The 24,624-nt window shown below is 37.2% G+C and overlaps 1 protein-coding gene across 1 annotated transcript in view; it reads right to left on the bottom strand.

Annotated features, from left to right (window-relative positions):
- BLNK (B cell linker) overlaps positions 1–806 on the bottom strand; it is a 103,629-nt gene extending 102,823 nt beyond the window's left edge. Inside the window, exon 1 of the mRNA XM_075154768.1 lies at positions 685–806. Within this exon, the coding sequence (XP_075010869.1) occupies positions 685–759 (75 nt within the window). The 5' untranslated portion in view covers positions 760–806. The remainder of the gene's footprint in view (positions 1–684) is intronic.
- Positions 807–24,624: the final 23,818 nt, after the last annotated feature.

Here is a 24,624-nt window from a genome sequence, read left to right on the forward strand (position 1 = left end):
ATTCGGTAAGTTACAAGGAAAAATCTGATATCAGAAAAAGGATATATCATGGAGGATATATTTTATATGTCTTGGAGGAGTTTATTCAAGCAGTGAAAGGATGACTGAAGACAAGCTTGGAATATTTTGTGCAATTCAGGTTATTTTACATATACTAGAAAGGATATTGCAGAACCAGGACAGGTACAGGCAGACAAAGGAATGATTACAAAAAAAGCTCAAGTACCTTAAACTTAAGCAACATCTAGCAACTAATGTGGGTATATATGCATTGAGAAGAAAAGATGAACAGTAGATTCTTATTGACAAGCTGTAAATTTTAAAGCAATATTAAAACATAAAATCTAGGCCCACTTTCAGTGAAATGGTTATTTCTTCCCAGCAGGAAATAAACTGGGGCATGAAATACCTTTTCTATTATAAGAAATATCCCTGTGAGCAAGCATTTTTATATGATTTGCCATGTAGGAGATCGTAGCTAGCAGCTTCTACCATAAATTAAATTTCTATAAAAAACAGGAGAGCACCAAAAATCTCACGTAATATTAATAAGTTCTTGGGGGTTACAATTGCTGACTAACCTATTTTCAGTACTTTTGAATATCTGTGCTAGATTTAAGATATCTGTTTTTCAAAAATAAATACAGACTGCACTGTCTAAAGTGTTACACGTACACTCAGTACCTGTCTTAGGAGATCTGCAACTTGGAAAGCGGTCCAGTTCTCAAATTCCTCCTGCGATGGTAGTTTTGTGGCCATGTTGCTATCCAGTGAAAAAGACTTGATCTATGAGAGTAACACTGAACTGTTGCTTCACTGGTTTTTACCGAGCTGCTGTAGAAATCCTAGGAGGAAGTCCTTTTTGCAACTTTTTTCCTGTTTGCTCAGTTAAAGTGAACGCCTGTAAAGGGTGATTTAGGAAGTACCAATATTCTTCTCTAAGTGACTCTTTCCAGTATAAAGAAACTGTAAGTTGTTATATCAACATATGCAAATATCTGTCATGACTGAAATCAGTTAAACAAATTCTGCTGAAAATCAGTGTATAAAATATTTCTGAGTCATCAGCATCTTAGAAGTTTAAATATGGAAACTATTTTTCATATCTATTACAAAAACAGTTAGTGATAGCTGTCTCTTGAACTCCTTGATCCAACTGCTTGGATCTGCCTTCAGATTGCATTTGACTTGCTTCTGGGTTTTCACATATTGTGCTGTGGTGTTTAGACAGAAAAAATAGAGTTCAGCTGCAGAACTTTTACTTCCATATTGTCACATCATATAATCTCATTCTTCATGTCAAGTGTGGGCATCATACTTTTGGGCTTAAATAAATCATGCAATTACTCTAAGGAGATGTATGATCTAAAGTTTTGTTTGTGTTGGTTTTTTTTTTTGTTGTTTTTTTTTTTTTTCTCTTGTCATTATTATTATTACTAAAGAAAAAATTGTCAATAAATTCATTCCAATGCTACATTATCTTTTCAAAAGGTAGGGCTAACGTAAAATGCTTGTACTGAGTCAGACCATAAGCTCATCCAGCCCAGCACCTTTTCTGACTGTGGTCAGAAGTGAGCTACCTAGGAAACTGTATAGAAACAGGGCAAGCATGTAAGACTTCCATAGTATTCTCCCAGTCTCCAAGCATTTTACACTCGGGGACTTACTCGTCTGGATATGGTCTCTACATTTGCTGCATGCATATATATCACATATGTTACACCAATGATTCCCAAATTTGGAGCCATGACTGTTACCCTTTAAGGAGAGAGATGCACAATGGACGGGGCAGGCATGGCCAGGCATCGCTCCTGGGCTGCAGGAGGAGGAAGACAGATGTTTTTAGTGGAGGCTGGGGCTTAGGTGGAGTCGAGAGGGAGAGGAGCCGAGGAGGCTCAGGATGGGCGCTTCTGCCCCTTCCCACCCCTGTCGCTGTCCAGCCATCTCTTCTGAGCTGCATCGCTGCCCCACTCACAGCCCTTCTCTGCCTCTTCACCTCTAACACAGAATACACTTCCAGTTTGAGAGGAGCGGCATATGCAATTCTTAAACTGGAGAAGGGGGTGGGGTGCATATTCTAAAATGGAGCAAGGGGGAAATGTTTGAGAGCCATTGCTTTGTAGAATGGGCAATAAAATTGCAAAGATGCAGCTGCAGCTGCTGAAACAAACCCAGATTATTTTGCTCAGCAGTTCTTAGTCACCACAGCAGGAGAAATATGAAAGCTTCCATAAAAGGCCAGAGACCAAGGGATGTTATATTCTGCTTTCCAATTACTCTTCCTGTTTTATTTCCCAGTGCAAAATGGATTTGGGGCACATGTTCAAAGATTAAAAGACATTTCAGCTAAGTTGAAATGTCTCATCTGCTATCTTTCCTCAAATTTTCCTGTGCGTATTTTTGCTGTTAGAGTGACTGACAGGTCAGTTGTTGCCAGTGAATACTCTTAACTCTTTGCTATCTTGTGACTTTGCAGCACGTTGAATCTGGCAAAACTCAACTCCTGGAATTTCAGAAATGCAGAATTGAGATAGAAGCCCTTGCAAATTAAGCTTTGCCTCCTCAGAATAATCTCCAAATGCCTGGCTGGCACGCTGTAAGAAAAATTGTGCTGAATTGCGTAGTGTTCAATGTTTTATAGTGTTGGCTGTGAGTTGTTCCAAGGGGGGCAACATCTCCCTGGATGACGGGAGGGAGCGATACTCTCTTCCACTGTGTATAGGAGCAGAAGAGAGAGGTGCATGTATTGCTTAAGAAATTTTGCTTGCCTAGTTTGATTGCAGGAGTGATTGTGTCATTAGTAGGGTCTTCATGTATGGTGGAGGTGGGAAGCAGCTGGGTGGGAGATATGTGTGAGTTACAGGTTTAGTGCTTGCTTAGGGGAAACAACAAAATAACAGATGGCATCAGGTGAGAAACATGAATAAAGTGAGGTGCAGCAGTGCTGTTATTTCTGCAGTACAGGCTGAGTTTGGTTGCTGAGTTTGGTTTCTGAGTAGGTGTAAGCCGTTCTAGTTCAGAACATCTCAAAGGCAGATTAAAAATAGTGTTTTAAGGACTTTGCAATTCAGTGCATGCAGCCAGCGGTACCTGCTCCTCTTCCTGCGATTGCCCATCAGGCCACTAGCATTTTCAGAAATACTGGCGTGCAAGGAGCTGCTCCTTGCTGCCTGCTGCCCTCCGCTGTTATGTTCCTACGCTGCCTGGTAGTCTGCAGTGTGAGCTGAAGCTCTGCCCTGCCAGTTCACCCACCTTGCTGTGCCCAGGCCTCCCTCTTCTCCCACTTGGCTTCTCTCTGATTGCTCTCCCCAACACTAACCTCTGGCTAATTCTCCTATCATTGCCTGTGTTGACGTTGCCTTAATTTGTATTCTGGGTTTGCAGGAGAGTACTCTCAAGAGGCCGATGTTCATGCAGTTCACCTCTCTCCAGAGATCTATTTGGGAAGGTCATGTTCAGTTTTGTGTTCCCAAAGGGGCTGTAGCAGAGGTGGTTGAACCACAGGGACTGTAGCTTGCAAGAAATATTTTGCCATTTGTGTTTTAGTCGGATTAAAAATGACGACAACAACAAAAAAATTAAAAATCAGGGACGTGGGGAGGCTCATCTGGGATCCTGCAGCTAGTCTCTTGATGCTGATATTGATGTTGGTTTGATCAATGCTGTACTTTTCTTTCCTTAAGCATGTGCAACAAAAATGGAGAATATTATCATGCGCTTCCACTTGCTTTCCACTACTCTCAAGGGGATAATTTCAAGAATTGTTGGCTAGGAGGACCCCAGATTTGGTTACCAATTCTACTTAGTACCCTCATACTTCTAGTTACTCTATGTAGTATATCACCTTTCATTGAATTCCAAGTAAATATGTGCACTTGAACACACGTTGGCTGTGCGGGCTGCAGTGCAGGGATCCTTGAGCAGAATATTGAGGCTTCCAGAATCCACCAGATAAAGACAGGCCATGGATGCCTTTTCTTTCCAAAAGGCCAGGTGCCTACACACAACTTTCAAGCAGATTGTAGAGACTTGAATGAGAGCCAGCACTAGCCCTGGGCAGGTCATGCTCACTCACTACTGAATATTCCCTGGAGCCTCTTGATCTGGCATGGACACTGGCAGACTTAAAAATGTGTTTGGGTGCATGTGCAGAGTGTAATCTGTTATTTTAAACTTTCATCTAACTGGAAACATTAACACTTTTCATCCGTACTGTTTACAATTTAACTCCTCAAAAAAAGGCAGAAATCCAATTCTGTATATTAAGAAATTTCATTTTTCTGGACCCCTTAGCAAAAATGACATCTAGTAGTTGAGAACTACCAAATTTCAGAGGAATCTTAGTTAATGTGTGCATTTTATACACCAGGTAATTTGACCTCTAAACAGAAGGTCATTCTCATACATAACTTGTACATAAAACAGAGTTAACACATCGTTACAGTATATATTTGAATGATTTTTTTTCCCTACTGTCTGGAATGTGCAAGCCACATAAGAGGCATGTTTTTACAGGCTACAGCTTCTTAGAGTTTCATAAAGTAAGTTCTCAATTTGTGATTTCATAGAAATCGTTAACAAGCAGTATAAAAACTGATTCCTATATCATGCCACTGGCATTTCTTACTAAACACAACTATATATTTTCATGAACATAAGCACTAAATGTATTAAATTATTTCAAAACTTTCAAAGTCAAGTTCTGCTTTGCAAAAACACGTAGCAGCTGTATGCAACTTATTTTAGTGGATATAACACTGGAATACTGCTCTCGGGAAAATATACTTGAGCAAAATAGCTCAGTGAAGTATTAGTGTATATAAAATAAGAGCCATTGTCACTGATTTTTTTTTTTGGCCCATTTTATACAAAAATAATGAAAGGAACATGACTTACCATATACTCATTTTTCTTCTCCCAGGCACACATGTTGGAGTTGATTCCAAATAAGTTTAAGGAGCAGTTTCTCATGTCTGCTCTTACTCCTTAAACTGTCCCATATGTATTTTGTTGGTTTTAGTGTGATTGACAGGCTTGGCATTCATGGTGGGTGGGAGAAAAACATTCTTAAAGTAAAAAGCTGGAATAGTGTCATAGTTTGAATAACTTCACAGAGAACATCGGAAAATGAAGGCTTACTTACAGCTATCTGTCTAGAAGTTTGATAAAATTCTAATTGGTTTTGTCTTTTTTTTTTTTTTATTTAGCAGGAAATAAAAATAACAAAATCCACAGAAATCATAGGGTCTGGAAGGGACCTCAGGAGATCTAGGCAGGGCTTCAGCAGAGAGGCAGGATCATGCAACAAAAAGGTATTCGAAATCACTTCTTTTTATACAGCAATGCTGTATTGCTTAAGACTGACATCTGTTCTTACAATAATAAAACCGGAATGCCAAATTCATAACAGCTTTTGTAAAGATGTGACCTATTTCAGAGGTTGATTGTAACTCAGAACATGGCAGACTCAAAAAAATTTTCCTGGTTTTGCAGAAGAAGTGGGGTTTAGGAGCTCTAACTGGTTCCCTATGACAACATATACTCCAACAGTGGCAACGTGTAGTATTGTTTTTTGAGTTGTAATTGCATTTTAAAATTTGTTTTTTCCTACTATGCCAGCCAATTATATGAGGCATGGAAATGGAGTTCGAGTCTTGCGTTCCCTTTGTGACTGATGTAGATTATTTTTTATGATTTAGGTAAGGGAGTCTTTCAAAGGCCAGAGGGAACTCTGCCTGCCTATATACTTCATGGATTTTTGCAAATCTCCTTATTTTCTGTCCTGGTGTTTTCTTCCATTGTTGTTTCTGTGAGAGGATTTAGTACTGTAGCAGGGAGAACTATAGGGAGCCTTAATATATCAATGATTTCCCAAATGTTACGAAAGATTTCATGTTATAAAATGACCATGTGGGTTTTGTAGATGTCTGTTCTTCTGTTTTGGTGTTGTTTTGTTTGTTTGTTTTTTTTTTTTTAATAATGGTGTCTTTTCAGTTTTACTAGCTGCATGTTGTATTCATTTTGTGTACTGTTTGTTTTAAGTTGTAATACAGAGCAATAACCTGTAGAACTTCTTTGAGCAGCTCTCTCACAAGTCATCACAAAATTTATTGGAGGATTCTGACATATAGACTATGTTACTGAAAAATAATTAACTGTTCATGGTAAAGAAAGAAAAACATCTATTTGCATTACGTAATTGAAGCATCTCTCTGTGTAGCCCTAAACACTGTAAAATGCACTGCCGTCTTGTGATTGCAAAAGACCAAGACCCAAAGAAGCCTCAAAGGGAAGAGAACAAAACCCACAAAAAACAAACCCCAGACCCAGAAAACCTTGCTAAGAATGGTTAGCACCATTGCTATACCAAGGAGACTATGATTGTACACTGATTTGAAACCTGCCACTTTTAAATCACTTCCTCTATATCCAGTTTGCTGCATAAATATGCCCTCTTTCTTTATTTCACTTGTTCTTCAACCCATTCCTGGGGCATGTCATTTCAGCTGAATTATAATTATTGCCAAATGCTAGGATTTTTTTGTTTGCTTGTTTTGTGTCACAGAGGCTGGATACACGGCATAAAAACCATTGTCTTAAGGACAGTTGCTCTTTGTATTATCACTTAGCCTTCTAAAATCTTTTTATATGGCTTTTGATGGTTAGTTTGACTTTCTCTTTGAATCTACCAACAGATTCAGCCATTATTCCAGAGAGATTTTCCCACATCTAAGCATGCATTAAAAATGTACTTATTCTCATATGTATTTGTTTATAACCTGAATTTTGCACCCAGTTTTATCTTTTCAAAAATTCCCGTTTTTAACTAGTACAATAAAATATAACAGCAATAAAAACCCAACCTGCTACAAAAGTGACATTGTTAATTAAAAATTCTCTTTGATTTTTTTGAAGGCTGGAATTGATGCCGTAGTGCTTGGTTGTGATATCCTTCACAAGTACTCAGTATTTTTTGTGGTTTAACTGAGCCACTTCTTTGATTTTTATTCATTTAAACACCTTGGCAGAACTTGCTGTCTATTCCTCTAGATTCATGTGCTGGCTTGTGTATTTTGCACTTACATTTTATATCGTTTCTTTATAGAACCTCTCTTTCTTTGAAATTCATCTGTGTTTTGACTATTCTGATAAAATATAGGAAAATGTGTACGAACAGATTTCTGTCTGGCAGCACTTACATGCATTAAAATCTAGTGAGTAAATTTCAAAACAGAAAAATAATATTATTTCAGTGTCTTGTCTTATCATTTAAATTTGAATTGAACATAAATTTGAAAAGCTGCAACTAATGCTTATTTTAAGTTATTTTGTTTATATTTTTTTGATGGATTTTGTTAGTATAATGAATTCTTAGTTAAACACTATTGATTTCTTTGAGGCCTGTACACTGATATGTGTAGAAGGTCTTTCACCATGCACACAGCTCTTGATATGAGATAAATGGAAAAATGTTAAATTAGTACTTCAACTCCCAGTGGACATACTAATGCATCATTGCATGGTATTTTACAGTGGAAGACTTAGTCCTTCTATTTACTTAGGACGAGTGAGATAAAACTGGACAGGGAAAATAACTGGATGGCGGAACAGGACATTGCAAAATCTAGGACCTTTCTGTAGGACAGCAGAAGATCTGAGGGAAACTGTGGTGATTTGTCATATGAAATAGGGAAGATCTGGGAACAGAATCAGGTATAGATTTGTTTGGACAAGGTGTTTATTGCTTATTGTCATAAAGAGAGCATGTGGAAGGAAGGAAGCAAAAAGTGGTGGTTTGGGGGAGCCCGAAGAGTTCAGGGAAGCATGTTATTCACTTTTATGGATAAGAGGAATTGGGTGGAGCATATGTGTCAGCTGGCCAGCATCCAGATGTTGTCTGGACCAAAAATAAGCAGATCTCACTACTTCCACTCAACACAGCCCTGAAAATGAAGTTGGAAAAGTGAACTTCTGAGCCTGTTAAATAAAGACAGAAGAAAGGAAGGAATTCAAAACGGGAAGGGGGACTTAGAAGATAGATAGAGAAATTGAAAAGATTGAGGGAGGGGATGTAAAAGTGGAAGGGTACAAAAAGTAAAGAAAATGAGGAAGGAGGTGATGGGGAGAGAAGCTGTATAAATAGAGAAAGTTTCTCAAGGTTTTTGGACTCATAAATAGAGCTTTTACATGTCTTGTGTCCTTAGCCTGCTGACAGAAATAAAATTTTATGAGCAAAGTTTATTTGACAGTCAACAGACAGAGAATACGATAAAATCTCAATAAATAAGAAAGACCTTACGAGCCGAGATCCATAGTTTGTTTTTTTTTGTTGTTGTTGTTTTTTTTTAATTCTGACTGCAGTATTGGGGAGATCTCAAAAAGATATTTCAAGAGATATTATGTTTATGGTAATAAATTTTAAATGAAAGAGCTATCAAGAAAAAAATGACAAAAAGTACTTTAAAATTTTTCTCATTTGAGTCACACAACTTAAACTCAATAATTTCATAACCTTTTATTCTAGCTCCTTTTTATTAGTTTGGTTTTGTTTATCATTTAGGTAATGGTAATGTCATCAAACCTCTCTATCAGGACAGTATTAAGTGAAATTAGATCTAGGTAAAATCATCTTATGGTAACAAGAAAGGTATGGAAGAAACATTCAGTGACAGATTCTTCTCCACACCAAATCTGGAGGAGTCTTCTATTGTTATATGCTGAATACAGTCAGAATTTAGTATCGTTATGTCCATTCTCTTTCCATTTTTCTTGTGAACTACCTTTTGCTTTTGTCAACCTTTCTTCTGTAGCGTTAGCATCTCCAGTTCAATTGTCATATAGATACTCAAGGAAAGCCATGAATATTCTCACAGATATTTTCTTTGCACAGAACCAAAGTTGCCTGTTGCAGTGTGAATTGATGACAATACAGAGTTGTTTCAGCTTATTCTTCTCTCCTGCCTTCCAAAGTCAAAAGACATGCTAATCATGTTAGTTTATTTCCAAGGAAATATGTGTTGCATATTGGAAAAATGCTGGGGCTTCTAAATATAATTAGGTAGAGGGTGAATAATGACATGGGATGTATCAAAGGGCAGTTTTGTGGTACCAGTTGGAATTAGTGGGAATAAGGGTAGTAGCTGACTGCTGCTTGTGTGTGTCTTGCATGACAAACAGTACCATTAAAGTATATCTCAAGATTTTTGCTGTTTCTAGGGAATATGCTAGAGAATGCTGGGCTCCATATCCTTGCATATTGCAACCTAATGGAGAAAACTCCAGTAACAGCTGCTCTTGTGTGTTGTAAACATTCCTCTGAGAAGCTTTTTAAGGATCTAGATACGAGGTCTTCAGTATGCATCCATCTACTGACAGTATTATAAATATTGTATTTCTGACCTTCAGATTTTCCCTCTTGATCTCTGGTTAAATGATATATTTGCCAGTTTGACACTGCTGACATTCTGTCTGCCTGGTCTAACATTGTTATACCATGATTCCTTGTGATCCCATTGTCATGGGAATGATATATCTCAAATGATGAATATACTTTGAAGCAATGTGGGAAATAAACACACTGGCTACACTTAATTTACCACAAGACTTTTTGTTGCAAAATGCCTTCTTCAGTGTCCAGTATAATTGATTTATGTAATGATGTATTTAAGAACACTGCTGTTTTATCAGATAATGTAAAGGAGGATGATTCAGGTGGATACTGAGTATCTCAATTATGGCTTTAGTCATGTTTTCCCTTGCTTTTGATTTCCCATGCACTGCATTTCTGAGCATTGCAAGGCAATAAACTGAACAGTAGTGGAAATGGAAGCTTCCTGTTTTCCTGCAGTGGCGAATGCTTCACTTGTCTAGAAATGTTCTCTTCTCTAGAACTGGTGAAAGTTAACTTCACTTCTAGAGAAATGAACCATAAACTTTATGAGGTGAGAAAGAGAAGAAATGAACACATAAAAATTTTGCACTCCGGTATAATTTTTTTCATATGTTTGTTCTAGGTTTTTGAAGACACCTCAAAAGCAGCCCTACCTTAGAATTCCATGCCTGTTTTCAAAAGTTGATTGGATGTATGATGTGAATGAGACCTTGATAATGTTACCTACATTTCTGATAAATTGAAGTCTATTTTGATTCGAGTATTTTATGAAAAGTCAGTGGGAGTTGTTTATGCATAACCTTCATGTCCTCATTCCTTTGTTATTAAAAAGAAATTAAATGAGAACTTAAACATAAAAAAAAAAATTGTCGACAGTAAATGTCAGGCTGATAAAAACCTCACCATTGACCTTCAGAACAGTGAGATTTTACTATGATGTGATTATCCTCTGAGGTCAGAAGTTACAAATCAGATGAAGCAGTGATGGCTTTAGTTCTCTGCAACCTACACATTCTGCATAACATCCCATGCCTCATTTGCCACATCTTTTCTACTGTCCAGAGCACGATCTATTATTTCTGTTTGCAATTTTGCATCTCTCCGTTATTGGCGGACTATAGCAGACAATTGAATTCTCTGGCAATTCTCACCTCTTGGTCAGCTGTGCCCCAGTTCATAACCAAAGCACTTAATGTGCGGTATATGTGACTGGCACACGCGAGTGCAAAAGCTATGGGAGCATACACTGGCCCTGATATACCTGTCTCAGCAAAATGAAATGGAATGGCCCATAGTTTATAACTGATTACAGATTATTTAATGTCATTGTAAAATTGCTCTTATCTGTAGTTCATCTCTCCTCTTTCCTGTTGACTTGGGTGGCTGACCTTAGTTTGGTTTGATCTACAGGCATAGAAATGATAGAGTTAACACTGTGTTGCAGTGTGTGCTGGAGGCATTCTGATCCAGTGTCCCTATCACATCTCTGAGATGATGCCATCAGTGCTGCTTACCCTGCCAGCCCAGCTTTTGGATTTCTACTGACAGTTTGCAAAGTGCTTACATCAGCTTCTAGAGTCATGTTTTTGTTTCTGGTTTTAAAGAAAGCTCAATAACACGTAAGGGACAATAACTACCAAGTAGTTTTGAGATTACATCCGGAAAGCCACACAGTCACTTACTCATTAAATAGTTTCTTTCCTTAGTGAGGATTTTACTCACTTTTTTCCCCATAACTTTATCTAGCAAGACTTGATAAATAAATGCAGGTCCAAGCAATGCTTAAATTGAGGTATTTAAGCATTAAAGTGCTGAAAACTACTTTGCATAGAGAAGGAGCCAATAGAGGTTCTGCTCTGGATGGACCAAACTCAGGAAGCTCACGATGCTATAAATAATTTTTTTCATTTTCCTTCTCATTCTCACAATAGATGAATTGCACTCAGCTCTCTTACCTCTTGCTGTCTCTCTCACAGCACACAAACCCCTGTGAGTCAACACTCTCTCTGTAAGAGCAGAACAGCAGGAGAGTGAGGCTAGAAAGAATGCAATATTTTTGTGGGGGTTCTTTTAGATTAGTCTCTTTCAGATTTCTTATCTGTATCCCAGGAAACTTGAAAGCACAGATACTTGCTCGTCAAGAGGCTCTCTGCAATAAAAGTAGGCTGAAACACATCATTCCTGCACATGCCTGGTTATGAATCACTGAGAGGGTGAGGAACATCCTAGGAGGCATGTGGTGGCCAACTTTGGCTGGATTTCTGAAAGACTGGCTTCCGCCCTGCTACAGATAGGAAGCTGGCTGAAAAAAAAGATACACCTCTGTTTGATGTGAGGCAATATATTCATAAGGATTGCCTTTCTGCTTCCCTTTTTTTCTGAGTTTCTGATAATTTGTCTGCCTTCAGATTGCAAACTGCCTGTGGGAGTTGGGGTTGTCCCCCTCTTGAAAGATTAGAACCGTCTCAACAATAAGGTGATTCTATTGTGGACAAGCTGCTAAGGAGAGGAGGGAGGGAAAAGGTGCTTTCTGTGTTTGCTCACCCTGTCTGAAAGACAGAGCCTTTGTATTCATGGCATTTAATCCTCTAACACAACCATTCTTGCCTGTACTACCTATAATTAGTAAGAAAATACTTTTACAATTAGTTTCTACTATTGACCCCAATTTTAGAAATTCTTAGAAGTATTTCTGTGCAACTGCATCTAGAAGAATTCTAGAGTATGCATCCTACAAAAGTAGACTCTGTCCAAATACAATCTCAGAAAGAGCAAAGTTGAAATGTAGCATTTCATATAAAATGTCTCAGTGATGTTTGATAGCTTCATAACAGTAGAAGAATTTAGGAGAAAAGTTGACAGGAATAAACCTCCCTGCTTCAGAAGGTAGCCACCTTCTTTAAGACCTAATTGTAAAATTTTTACCTAATAGAAGAATTTTTTTGGCAGGTATGACTGTTTGGAAACTTGGAAAGCAAAATCAAGTGAGCTTTCTGAATGGAGCTGACCCCGCACTGTTGGATTTTTGTGCATCCTTTAATGCGCTTGTAGAGAATGGATCTTTAGATTCTCTTATGCTCCCAGAGGACATTAAAATACATTCACTCTCACAAAATATACTGCAGAAAATTGTTAATTTGATTATTTTGTTTAGAGATCTAAATTGCAAATCCATCACAGATAAACCCACTCATTTTTATAAACGGAGTAAGCAAAGATAAAAGCACTATCACAAAGGATGCCTTTTAGCAAACTGTTTTATCAAAATGACCCCAGAACTATTCAGTTAAAGTTCAGGGGGAAGAACTTGAATCAAATGAAGTGCTGTTTATTTCCAGACAGGATCTTAATCCTTAATGCGCTTTGCTTAACATTACAGGATCTTCTGGGAGCAGATAGTGCTTGCCTTTCTTTGAAGTTACCAACTGAGCTCTGAAGACTTTGCAAGAGAGCAGAGCACTTTGCTGGACTGACACAGTACAACGGTGGGGAGATCACATCCCTGCTAATGAATGTTTTTCAGTACATTTTGAGAAGATGAGTTGGAGCTAAAAAGAAGTGAAGTGGATTGATGGTAACTGCATTTCACTGTTTGAATAATGTTTCAGATAAGGCTATCAACATACTTGGCCCCCGCCCCCGCTTCCTGAAACAGGATGAGGACATAGGAGAACAGGGGATGTACAGTAGCACAAACTGCACTGAGGAATAAGGTATTACAGTTGGTTATAGCAGGTGAGATACCCTGTGTATTTTCAGTCAGCACTGGGGTGAAGATAGGAACAGCAGAAGACTTTTTGAATGGTAAAAGGCATTTTATGTTGAACAGCTTTTAACCTAGTACAGATAATCTTATATAACGTCTAACCAGTGAAGCTTTCTTCTAAAGGAGTAGCACAGTGAAGTTGCAAATCCATTCTGTACGTTGTGAAATCAGTATTTTGAAATAGACTGCTTCATTTGAAGGGTAGTGAACTCAGAGGTGGAAATTATTCTCGTCAAATACATTCTTTCATGCAACAGAGTGAAAGTGGCAGTGGCCACATATACTTACTGGGCAGTTTTTTCCACTTCTTTGGGAAAATTTATTGAATACCATTTTAATGATATTTCATTTCACTGTGCTACATTTATTTCTTACAGGATTAACAAATGCAATTTCAAATAATTCACTTCAGTAGCAGATCTATCAACAATGCATAGATGTATTTATAGGCCAGAGTAAATCCCAATAAGAGCAAGACACTAGTCAGCCAACCCTGATTTAATAAATTATTTTTCTAGATATTTGTTCTATATATTTATTCTGAAATTTAATCATGGTGATCAAAAACACATTTCAAAGCAAAACAATGAACAATCATCTGCAGTTGCAGGCAATCTGCAATTGCAAATGCCTGTTATCACAGATTTATCCAACGAAACATTTTTTAAGATGAGTTTCAATATTATAGGCCTAGCTTAACTCTGATGATATATGTACAGTGCATATATGAGATGCTATCATTTAATCCAGAGAACTGCGAAGCATTATAATGCCATGTTGTAACAGACCATAAGGGGGAGTACTTAACAACTACATCAAATCGTTACAGCTCAGGAATATAGAGACTGAAAGCAGGACCTTTAATGCAAGGCAGCTGAACATAGGTAGTATCTCCAACTTTTATTGACAATGAAAATCAATTTTCTAAAAGAAGGCTTCTTCAGATCTTTGTACTCAAAATAATTGCCGCTCTGTGTATATAAAAAATCAAATAGTAAATGCCTTACTGAACTAGAACCATTATAATTAGTTTTCAAAAATGGAGTGGTGTTTTTTGGTCACTTGGAAAGGAATTTGAAGGTTTCTTCATTTATTTGGCTGGATGGTTAATTTATTAAGTGTAAAATTGGGAATAGTTCCATATACAAAATTACTGTTTCATTTTCTTTCCCATATTAATGCACTAAACACAGGTTCTATCTGTAATTTTACCATAGATAGTTGATGCCCTTCTTTTTTATTGATGTTGTTTACTAAGAGACCTTTTATAGTTACTGTTGTAACTGCGATAGGAATCTTGCCCACGGTATACATTCATGCAGGAGACATTCACAGCTGTCAGATAGTTGGCAGCTCATTGGCTTGTTTTGAGATCTGTGGATAAAAAAACTGTGCAGATTAAAGACAAGATATAGTATTGTATTTTTTTTTGCTAACGGAAACTTGGTATCAAGGGGGCTTAACATGATAGTTGACAGTTAGTTTATCCTGGCAAATTCTATGTGGAAGACATTAGTAGAGTAATGCCACACTATTGAAAGAAAATTTTATACTTTACCTTTTATTTGGGAACCTTCATGTTCTTCTTAAATGCTATTCACACAATTTAAGCAAGTCATAATTACTGAAGTTAGAATTCTTAACGTTCTCCAATTTGTCAGCAGTGGAAATATAACAAATACAATGTATACAATGTCAGAGCTTTGCTTCGTACAGGTATGCAATAGCCTTTCACTGTACCTTCATAAGCAAAATATTGTGGTAACTCTAGAAGACATTTTCAAAATCTGATCTTTATTGTGACCAGCATATGAAAGGGAGAGAAATATTAAAGTGCTCAGTTTCACCTTCTCATTTGTCTGCCAGGGCTGATATTCCCAATGTGTGTATATCACCTTGTAAATAGAAACTATATCATGATATGCCAAATTCTGGGTTTGATACACTTTCTGGGGAATAGACGTTTCTGATGATATCATTTCAAGACTTAATGTTTGTTCAATTTGAAATGAGGTCTTAAATGAAGGCTTTATTTGAAGATGATATACAACCATTGATTGTAAGCCTAATGGATACTCTCTCTCCTTTTGAATTGATTAGACAGTGATTTCTGAGTTAGAGAATTGGGAATAAGTGATACTGAACACAGATATTCCATGTACATTTTCATTCTTCGGTAAGTCAAGTTCAAAGACGTGTGGCAACAGTATATTGGAAACGATACCTTAATCTCCATCAAACCATCTCTGAAAATGACCAAAATCTTGAAAAGAAATTTCTTTCTTAACAATGATCCAAAGACAATTGTTGCATTTTTAAAAAGGATTACTTTTTCTTGCCAGTGAGTTTGTGTTTAGGGGAAACAGGGAGTGTTCTCAGTCAGGGGCAGTAGTTCACACTCCTTTCTTGGGTGAACTATTTGAGTATTTGATGTTCCTTCCCTTTCCCACCAAAACCAGTGATCACAAAAATGTGGGAGCTTAGCTGAGCTGTTCTTAGCACAGAATTATCCTCATTGTCCTGGTTTCAGCTGGGATAGAGTTAGTTTTCTTCCTAGTAGCTGGTATAGTGTTGTGTTTTGGATTTAGTATGAGAATAATGCTGATAACACACTGATGTTTCAGTTGTTGCTAAGTAGTGCTTACACTAAGTCAAGGAGTTTTCAGCTTCCCATGCTCTGCCAGGTACACAAGAAGCTGGGAAGGGGCACAACCAAGGCAGCTGGTCCAAGGTGGCGAAAGGGATATTCCATACCATACGATGTCATGCTCAGTATATAAACTCGGGGGAGTTGGCCGGGGAGCAGCAATCGCTGCTCTGCGACTGGCGAGGCGTCGGTCGGCGGGTGGTGGACGGTTGCATCACTTGTTTTTCCTGGGTTTTGTTCCTCTCTTTCCCTCCCCCTCTCATTGTTTTCATTTTCATTACAATTTATTATTTTTATTATTATTATTATTATTATTATTTTATTTCAATTTTTAAACTGTTCATATCTCAACCCACGAGTTTTCTTACTCTTGCTCTTCAGATTCTCTCCCCCATCCCACTGGGGGGGGTAGGGTGAGCGAATGGGGCTTGGTTGCCGACTGGGGTTAAACCTTGATGCTCATGTAGGAACATCATGCCTTTGTGTTGAAGTAATTGGTCCAAATCATTCACTGAACAATTCTTCCTCCATTTCAGTTTAGTGTTCAACCATTTGCTGGATAAAATATTGCTAGATCTGACACTGGAATCGGGCTTAAAAAAAAAAAATGTTTTGCTTGATTTATTTCCATCTTTTGGACACAATGAGTTGGCTTACAAGCTTCAAGATACATAAAAAGTATGAGATTTGTTCCAGAAGAATTTACATCAGAACAAATCCCATGAAGAAAGAAATGAAACATCTATGAATAGTACCAACATTTCTGTGACGCACATAAGTACGAGTAATTAGACTGGAATTTAACTGAGTGTCATGTCTTAAAAAAGCATGGGACATGTTCAGCCATTATGCAAGATATTATACCATAATATTCTTGCCTGGGTAGTATAGTAATAAGTAGTTGGATAGAAAGCAAAATGTGCCCCAGATTAACGTACCCCTTCAATCTCTGAATCCTTCAGAAAACAGTTGCTGTCCTGAATCTTTGGCGAAATAGAACTGCTGTCTCCAATGAAGTAGTACCAACCGAATAATAAATGTTTTCAACCTCAAGCATTTGACCTACCCAATACAGATAAAATGTTTTTAACATGCATAGAAGTGAAATGTGCATACACATGTGTACACACCGGTATGCAGGGACAAAGCACATTTGTTCTGCACCCGTTGCAGAGTAAAGGGCACACTGTTCCCTAGCTCTTGCTGAACTCTTATTTACTTATTTCGACTTCTGAAAATCTTAAATGAATCTCTTATTGAAACACAAGTTTTTTTGCCATCTATTTGAGTTATAGTTATACTAGCTAAGCAGAAATAATCCAGAAGCTGGCCTTAAACCAGGAATGAAAATGGAACTTACTCCGTGTAGAAATCACAGTACTCATCTTAGTATTCTTTTTCACGAAGTCTTCAAATAGAGATTCATAAATTCATAGGTGTTAAGGTTACAAGTGACTAACGGTCATTACAGAGTGTGACATTTTGCATAACAGAAATTATGATTTATTCAAATAAATTCTTGCTTTATATCCTATGACTTGTGATTGAACTAAAGCATATAGTTCATAAAACATCCAACTTTGACAAATATCCAAAATACCCAGCTTTGATAAAAAGAGTTTCCAGTGTTTGAAAATTTGCCACAATCCAGCTGCACAGAAATTGATGAAGATGAATGGATCACATCTGCCATGTATCTCTGGTGAGAGCTTGAATTTATGAAGCTAGCTACATATTACATCATATTGGTCTAAATACATCTAAGTCTAAGTATATCCCATTATGGCTAGCCTTGATGCCAAAATATGACTATTAAAAATCAAGATCATGGTTAAAGAAATGGTTGCAACTTCTTTAAACAATAGCATATGTTAAAAAAAAAAACCCACCACAAACAACCCCCACCCCAAAGACTGTTCAGTGCTGTTACGAAAATCTGACAAAAGCCAGAGATCCAACGTACAATATATGTGGATATCTTCTGATTGTTTCCTCAACTTATCAGTGTTTCTTTCTGTCTCACTGGTTGTCCTGAGGATCACGTCGCTTATGCCCATTTGGAACTCAGTGGTTACAAAACTTAGAAAAACCACTTGATGTCACCAGCAGAATGAGGTGAAATAAAGCAGTGGGATCATGTCCTTATTGGCATGGCATCTAACTAATGTGTCTCCAACAGTGCTACTGTTCTGCTAAATTCAGCAGGGTTATCTCCGAGATGTTTAATTAAGACAGGGACTTCTATGTTGACTTAAATCTTTGAATAACCCTTTGAAGAATAGAGGCATTTCTTTTTAGTGAATTCTAACTACATAATAATACCAGTTTCTGCAGAGCAGAGAAACCAGTACTGTATTACAGAAAAATATGTGAAAAGGTTCTGGGAGAGGAAAAAAACTGGAAATAGATTAAATCCTTTGTTTGAAGATTTGTGATTTTTTTTTTTACTCCTCATTTAAAAATGGTATTAAAAAATAACTACATTTAAAAATAAAATAAGGAATTAGGAAAACAAGTATTCTGAAATAAACCTGGCTTCACATCAGACTAAACACTCTGTTCAACCTAAACTGAATGCGGATATTTTTGGATAATTGATACATGGAGTTTCATTTTCAGTTGAACAGACACTTTCAGTGACAGAGAAACATTTTGTTTTCATTTCATGGAGAACGTTCTGCCTTTTCCAATCAAACAAATTTTTTTTTCAACAATTGTTCAACAAGTGAACTGGAAACATTTTCTTTACCTGCTTGCATTCCTACACCACGTGTGCTCCTCTGCATTCAGTATAAAGCATTTGCCAATATGAATGTGCTAATTTGCCCAAGAACTATATTAAGTTTGGGGCCTAATAGGGTCACTTTACAGGATGAAGAAAAGAGTTAGAGTTAAATTAAATAGAAAAAAGGTGCAAAAGTTCAGTAGAGAGTTCTGTGGAGGGAAATTGTTGCTTGTATGACCACAAAACCAAGCCAGGTGGCTTCTGAGTCAGGTCTGACTGTGTCTGTCAGACACTGTTAGCCCAAACACAGCTGTTACCTTCCCACACCTAACACACTTATACAAACAGGAAAGTTTCTTTATTTGCACAGGAATTAATTAACCATAAACCCATTTGGTAATGTGGATAAATGATCCCAGCGATCCTGATCCCTGCTAATATTATCCGCCTGCCCAGAATAGCTAGCCCAATAGTCCTTTTAGACATAGGCCATAGGATCCTATTGAATTCAACTCTTAACTCTACTGAACTCTGAACTCTAAAGATTTAACCTGTTCATTAATATTGAAAAATAATTCCTTTTAGCCAAAATCCAATCACGGGTTTCAGACCTTTGCTTGCGTCAGTGCTTAATCAATTTTACCGTTTCTAGACTTAGTCTAAAACACAGGCAAATGAGCTCTGTTTTCCCAAAACCTAGTAATTATCCTAACCTGATTGTTGATATGGATTTATTGCATCACCCATAATAAACGCAGGCTGCTGGCCCAGACTAAATCTAGTCTGGTGGCCCCTTTGACACTGCTATCTAAGTATACATTATCTGACCTTGTTGACCTGGACCCTAGCCCTTATCCCAAATTTAGGCTTTCTTATCTTCGCTACCATAAGTCCAAGGTTGTTCTTACTACCCTTGTTTGTAGCCATATTGAATGCTTCTTCTGGGTAAGTAGAAGACTTAAACCCTAATATATACTTTTGAACCTACCTCAACCTCTTTTTATTCCCTCTTGTGTCTTTCAGCTATAGCCGTAACCAATCATTGCTGTAATGAGAAAATATTCTCAAATTTAACAAGAAAAGAAAACCTGAGCAATCACTGTTTTAATGTATTGCTAAAATCTTTCTTGCTTGCACTGGAGATGATTGAGGAGGCTGTACAGCCCTTTCTAAAAAGTAAGTCATAAAGCAACTGGCTCTACTATCATATTAATTAAGTGCCTTGTCAGCTGATTCTTCTGACCTCACATTGCTCAAGCTTTGCAAGAGCAAGGTTTTTCAAGTTTTCCTTGGTGGTTTACAGCCAGGTGCCGTGGTTGACTTCTTTTGGCTCAGACATTTTACAGAGAGGCTGAGTTGTAAGTTTTCCTGTCAAATGTACAGTATTGGGTTGTGAGTCACAAATTGTAACTCCGTTATATGTACTACATATTTAAAGTAGTTTAATTTTACAAGTTTAATGCTCCATTATTTTCCTCATAATTTTTACTCAATGAATCTGCTAAATTGCTGTGCCAAGCAATGTAAAATAGCCTTGAGAACACCTTATGAATCCAAACACATATAGTAGTATTAAGTATGACTGAAGAAGTACTGTCAGTTACTTTTTCTTTCCCACTTAGTCCTTTAAAACAGTTATCCTCAATTTCTGGCCCTCACGTTCAACTTTCTACATTGTATTGCCATTTGTTTACACTGGTATTTGTGCTGTAGCGTGCTTGTGGGTAGCACAGCTGTGGAGGTAGCATGAGGTGATCCTGTGGTGGTTTGCTGCAGAGTGGCAGGGAGCACGCACCACAACTTCGTATCTCACCACAAAGGCTGGTGGGGTTTGTGTTTTGTTGTCTGTTGGTTTGACCAGTGTGGTGAAGAGAATATGTATAAATGGTTGTTAAAGTTAAAGAGTGTTTGACCCACCAATTACTACATCTAACTGTTAGAACTGTAATACTTTCGCAAAATAATTTTATATGGAACTAAAAGATAAGAAAATATGTGTATGTATATATAGTGTATATATATACATACATAATGTATAATTAAATGCAAATGCTCTAAAGATATTTTTGATACCTTTCAACTTTTATTTGACAATGTCTACCAGAGAGTAGCTCTGTAGGGTATTTGTTAATGGCCTGTATCATATGCCCTTGATATACACCTACATCCTTGCCATCGTCAAATCCTTCCTACTCAGAAACCGTTTTCCTGGACAGAGCCATCTTTTTCCACTCAACGAAGCAAAATGAAGAATATTATTTCCTCTAATATTATCTCCCTCAAATGTGAAAATTTTTATTCCCTCTCAGAAACATCCGCTTTTACAGTCTGGTTTAGGTAGTTCCTTTAACCTCCCTCTATCAGTATTCATCGAGAAATATTTATGTTTGGTTTCCTTTCACGATGCTGTGTGCAACCAGAACAGTAAGGACTGTTGCAAAGTTGGTCTGAACCTTGTCTTCCAGCTCTCTAAGCTGAGATATATCACCCACAGTCGTCCTCCTGCTTTGAGTTTTCAACACCTGCACAATGTGGAGGAAAGGGTAAAGAAGACATTTTAACTCACATAACCTATATACCTGTGAAATAAGTAACCAGGAAGCCATTGAGCCTGCATAAAGGGGAAGATACACACTACATATAATTACTTGTGATAGAGAATTTTCTGGATTTACAGATGTATGAAAACATACATGGATTTTTCCCTCTGCAGGTTGTGCAATATGGCGCATTTTGTACCTTAGCAGATGCCTACACAACATAATGGACTGATGTACCAAATTTTCTGTAGATATAAAAACATAGTGTTAGCAAAGTATAATTTTATTGGTTACCTGCATGGTTCAGTGATTATGACATTTACATACACCACTTATAATTCTTCAGTCAAGACTGTATATATGGTTTCTATATCGTGTCCTATTTTGCTTATATGAGTAAGATTTTTCTTACTCGTAACCTAGGAGACATCTTGGACTACTTTTCCTTATGTTTAAAAGCATGACTACATCTTATGTCATTATTTTCGTCTTAGTAGTTCACTACTATTGAAGTATCTTCCTCTGCAGACCTTTTCTTCTTGACACGATTTTGATACGCATTCACTTACAGCCGTCAAAGCTGTTGTCTGTGTATGTTGTTATACCCATGGCTTCCTCATTCTTTGAAGACCATTGTGCCATTGCCATGTATGTTATGTTGAGATATTCAGGTGTTCTATGCAACGAACCTGCACAGCACAGACTGGTGGGTAAGACTACACGAGAGAAAAAGCATTATTTTCCTCAGTGCCTCATGCAAGTAAATCAGTGGCCTGGCCGAACTACCAAAATCTACAGGAGATTTTCTCTAAATCGTCCTACTTAACTCATTTGCTTTGGAGGGTGAAAGCTGGGTGACAGACTGGTATCACTTCTATGGGGCTTGAATCAAACTTTTTCGGAAACACATACGTAGTAATATTGTCAAAATAATTGTTCTTGGCTATGTGATAACTTCGGAGTCTACTGGTACCTGCTCTCCATAACAATTGGCACAGTCTCTGGATTTAGGCCTTTTTCTTGTGTAACTTGGCCTGATTTTACATCTTTGTAATTCCACATATTTCAACACAGTTAAACAAAACAGAGGCTAAATTTGTCCATGTATTATGCTGGTATTCGTGACATTTTGAATTCCAGTGCATTGTGAGATCATAATTATCTGCCAACAGCAAAAGAAAACTATGATATTGAATTTTGTCTTTAATAATATCATGAAGTGCAAAGTGACTAAATTAAAATGTCTTTAAATTATAAACAGCATGCATTTTTAGTAAAATTTTGAGTAAACTGTTGTAACAGAACAGCACTCACAAATAGGTTTACCTGCTTTATATCCTTCCTGCTGTCATGCTTCATAATATACGATAATAATTAGCTTAGCATAGGAATAGAAACCCAGAAGGATTTAGGAAATCTTAGTGGAAGAAAGAAGTTGAATCTTGTTGACAGAAAGCTCTTCAGTACAGTGTGGTCTTCTGATTCGTCACTTAACTATTGAATTACCAGCTCCATTCATAGTTCTCTGGTAGCATGTTGAGTCTGACTTTTCATGTAGCAGAAAATTAGCTTTCATTTCTTAAAACTGCATCCTTTCTACAGCAATAAAGATGGCAAAGAGGAGTAAAGCTCATAATACAAGTAATTCACTTAGATGGAATTATACTGTCTCTGAATAGTATAAAAATGTGTGAAAACTTGTGATGGAATTTCCTACTAAGCAGGTGTGCATCATAAAATAATGGCACGAGATTTACACCTGTGATTTAAGGAATCAGAAAGTTGGCTCTAAAGGCTGTGTTCTCAAATATATCTAGGGACAGTGTGGTTTTCTTATACAGATCGATCAACATATGTTCACAACTAAGTAAGTATGCAGTGCTACACTGGGAGAGGGCTTGCAGGGACTATTGCAACTTTGAATTGACTTAGTAATATTGAATTTTCAGCAAGATGAAACGAGGGAGCAAATTTTGAGTTAGCCTGGAAACAGAATTGCCAGTGGCTTTGAGAATTAAATTTTTATGCAGTTGAAAAAATTAGCTTTCATTGTAATGAAAGGTAGAGCCATCAAACCCACACTGCAAAATAAAAAATGTTTAAGTATTTTGTGATACTCTAGGCAGCTGCCAAATTATAGGTGAAGTCAGTAAGAAATAGAAAAAATGCTTTTGTGGAAACTGTGTCAAGAGTGGTTTTGGATTAAAAAAATCCAGCTGGATAAAGCAAACTCTTTTCTGCTATAAATTAATCACCCAGCTTGGTTACTTCTGCTGTAATTAGTTCTGCATTAGTGGAACTCAGAACCTCAACAAATTAAAGAGGTGAGAATTCTGCCCCATTCCACTGTGCTTTCTACTTTCCTTCAGCTCAAATTTCTAGAATAATAAAGGTTTCTAACTGATTGTTCCTTCACCTGCAAAATTTAACACGTCACTCAGATGAAGATCTGTTTTGTTTTCTCTCTGGAGATAACACAAAGATATGTGTAATCCTCATCAGCAATTCTTTCAGCTTCTCTGATGCTGGCTCTGACTTTTTTCTAGCTTATTTTTCCAGCTTATTTTGGCAGAGTGTGCAGAAAGAGCGCTGTTAGGACTCACCATACTGTTAGCCGATACCTGTTGCTTTTGCTCAATAGCCAGAAAGGGAGTTAAACTTTCTTATCTTGGTGTGATTCGCATAAACTTTTGAGAGGACAAGGGGACATACTGCATAATATTATTCATAAGTTTTTCTTCCCTCTGCAACAACATGTATAGTACTTACTCTTATTTACTCCTCTCTTTTATGTTACCTGGTCTGATTATCTCCTCAGCTTGATGATGTGGGAGCTGCAAGCCAAATAAGTTTTCCTGTACTACTGAAAATTGAGTATATAGTTGAAAGCTTTACGTGAAACATGGCAATAGCCTTTCCCCGTTTTTCATTATTTTGGCTTAAGTACATCTATCTTTATTAAATGCATCATGCTTTACTGTCTGTAAGTGTAGAAGGCATAAATCTCACACATACTGCTGTTTGTATATTATGTAATGTAAATAAGTCTAGAACTGCATTTGCAATGTTACTGCAAGATGCATTAATTCTACTATCTAGTAACTATTGTAACAACTAATTAAAAGAAGATACATGGTCAACTTAGCTGTTATATTAGCAGTGTCCTACTAGAAGAGCAGGGGAGGAAATGAGGAATCTTTATCAGAGAATGAAGGTCGCAGGATAAGAATTTTTATATAACAGTATATTAATTTCTAGTATTATCTTTTTATATAAGAAGTTTCTGAAATTTCCACAGGAGCGTTATTTGGTCATCATTGGGAGAAATGATCTTTTCAGCTGCCTAAATATAGGCCATTCAACACCATTTCTGTAGCTCCTCATCTCTGAATTTGTTTGGTATTTGTTAATTAACGGAAGTGTCCTTAATACTGGCAATGAGATGAGTGTGAGAGTCTAAATAAACGATACTCAATATCCGGAGACCTTTACCTTTGTAAACTGTGTCTGGAAGAGATGCATAACTGTCAAAGGACCTGCCTGACCATGTATATT

The sequence above is a fragment of the Calonectris borealis genome, chromosome 7 (genome assembly GCF_964195595.1).
Source record: "Calonectris borealis chromosome 7, bCalBor7.hap1.2, whole genome shotgun sequence".
Lineage (NCBI taxonomy): Eukaryota > Metazoa > Chordata > Aves > Procellariiformes > Procellariidae > Calonectris > Calonectris borealis.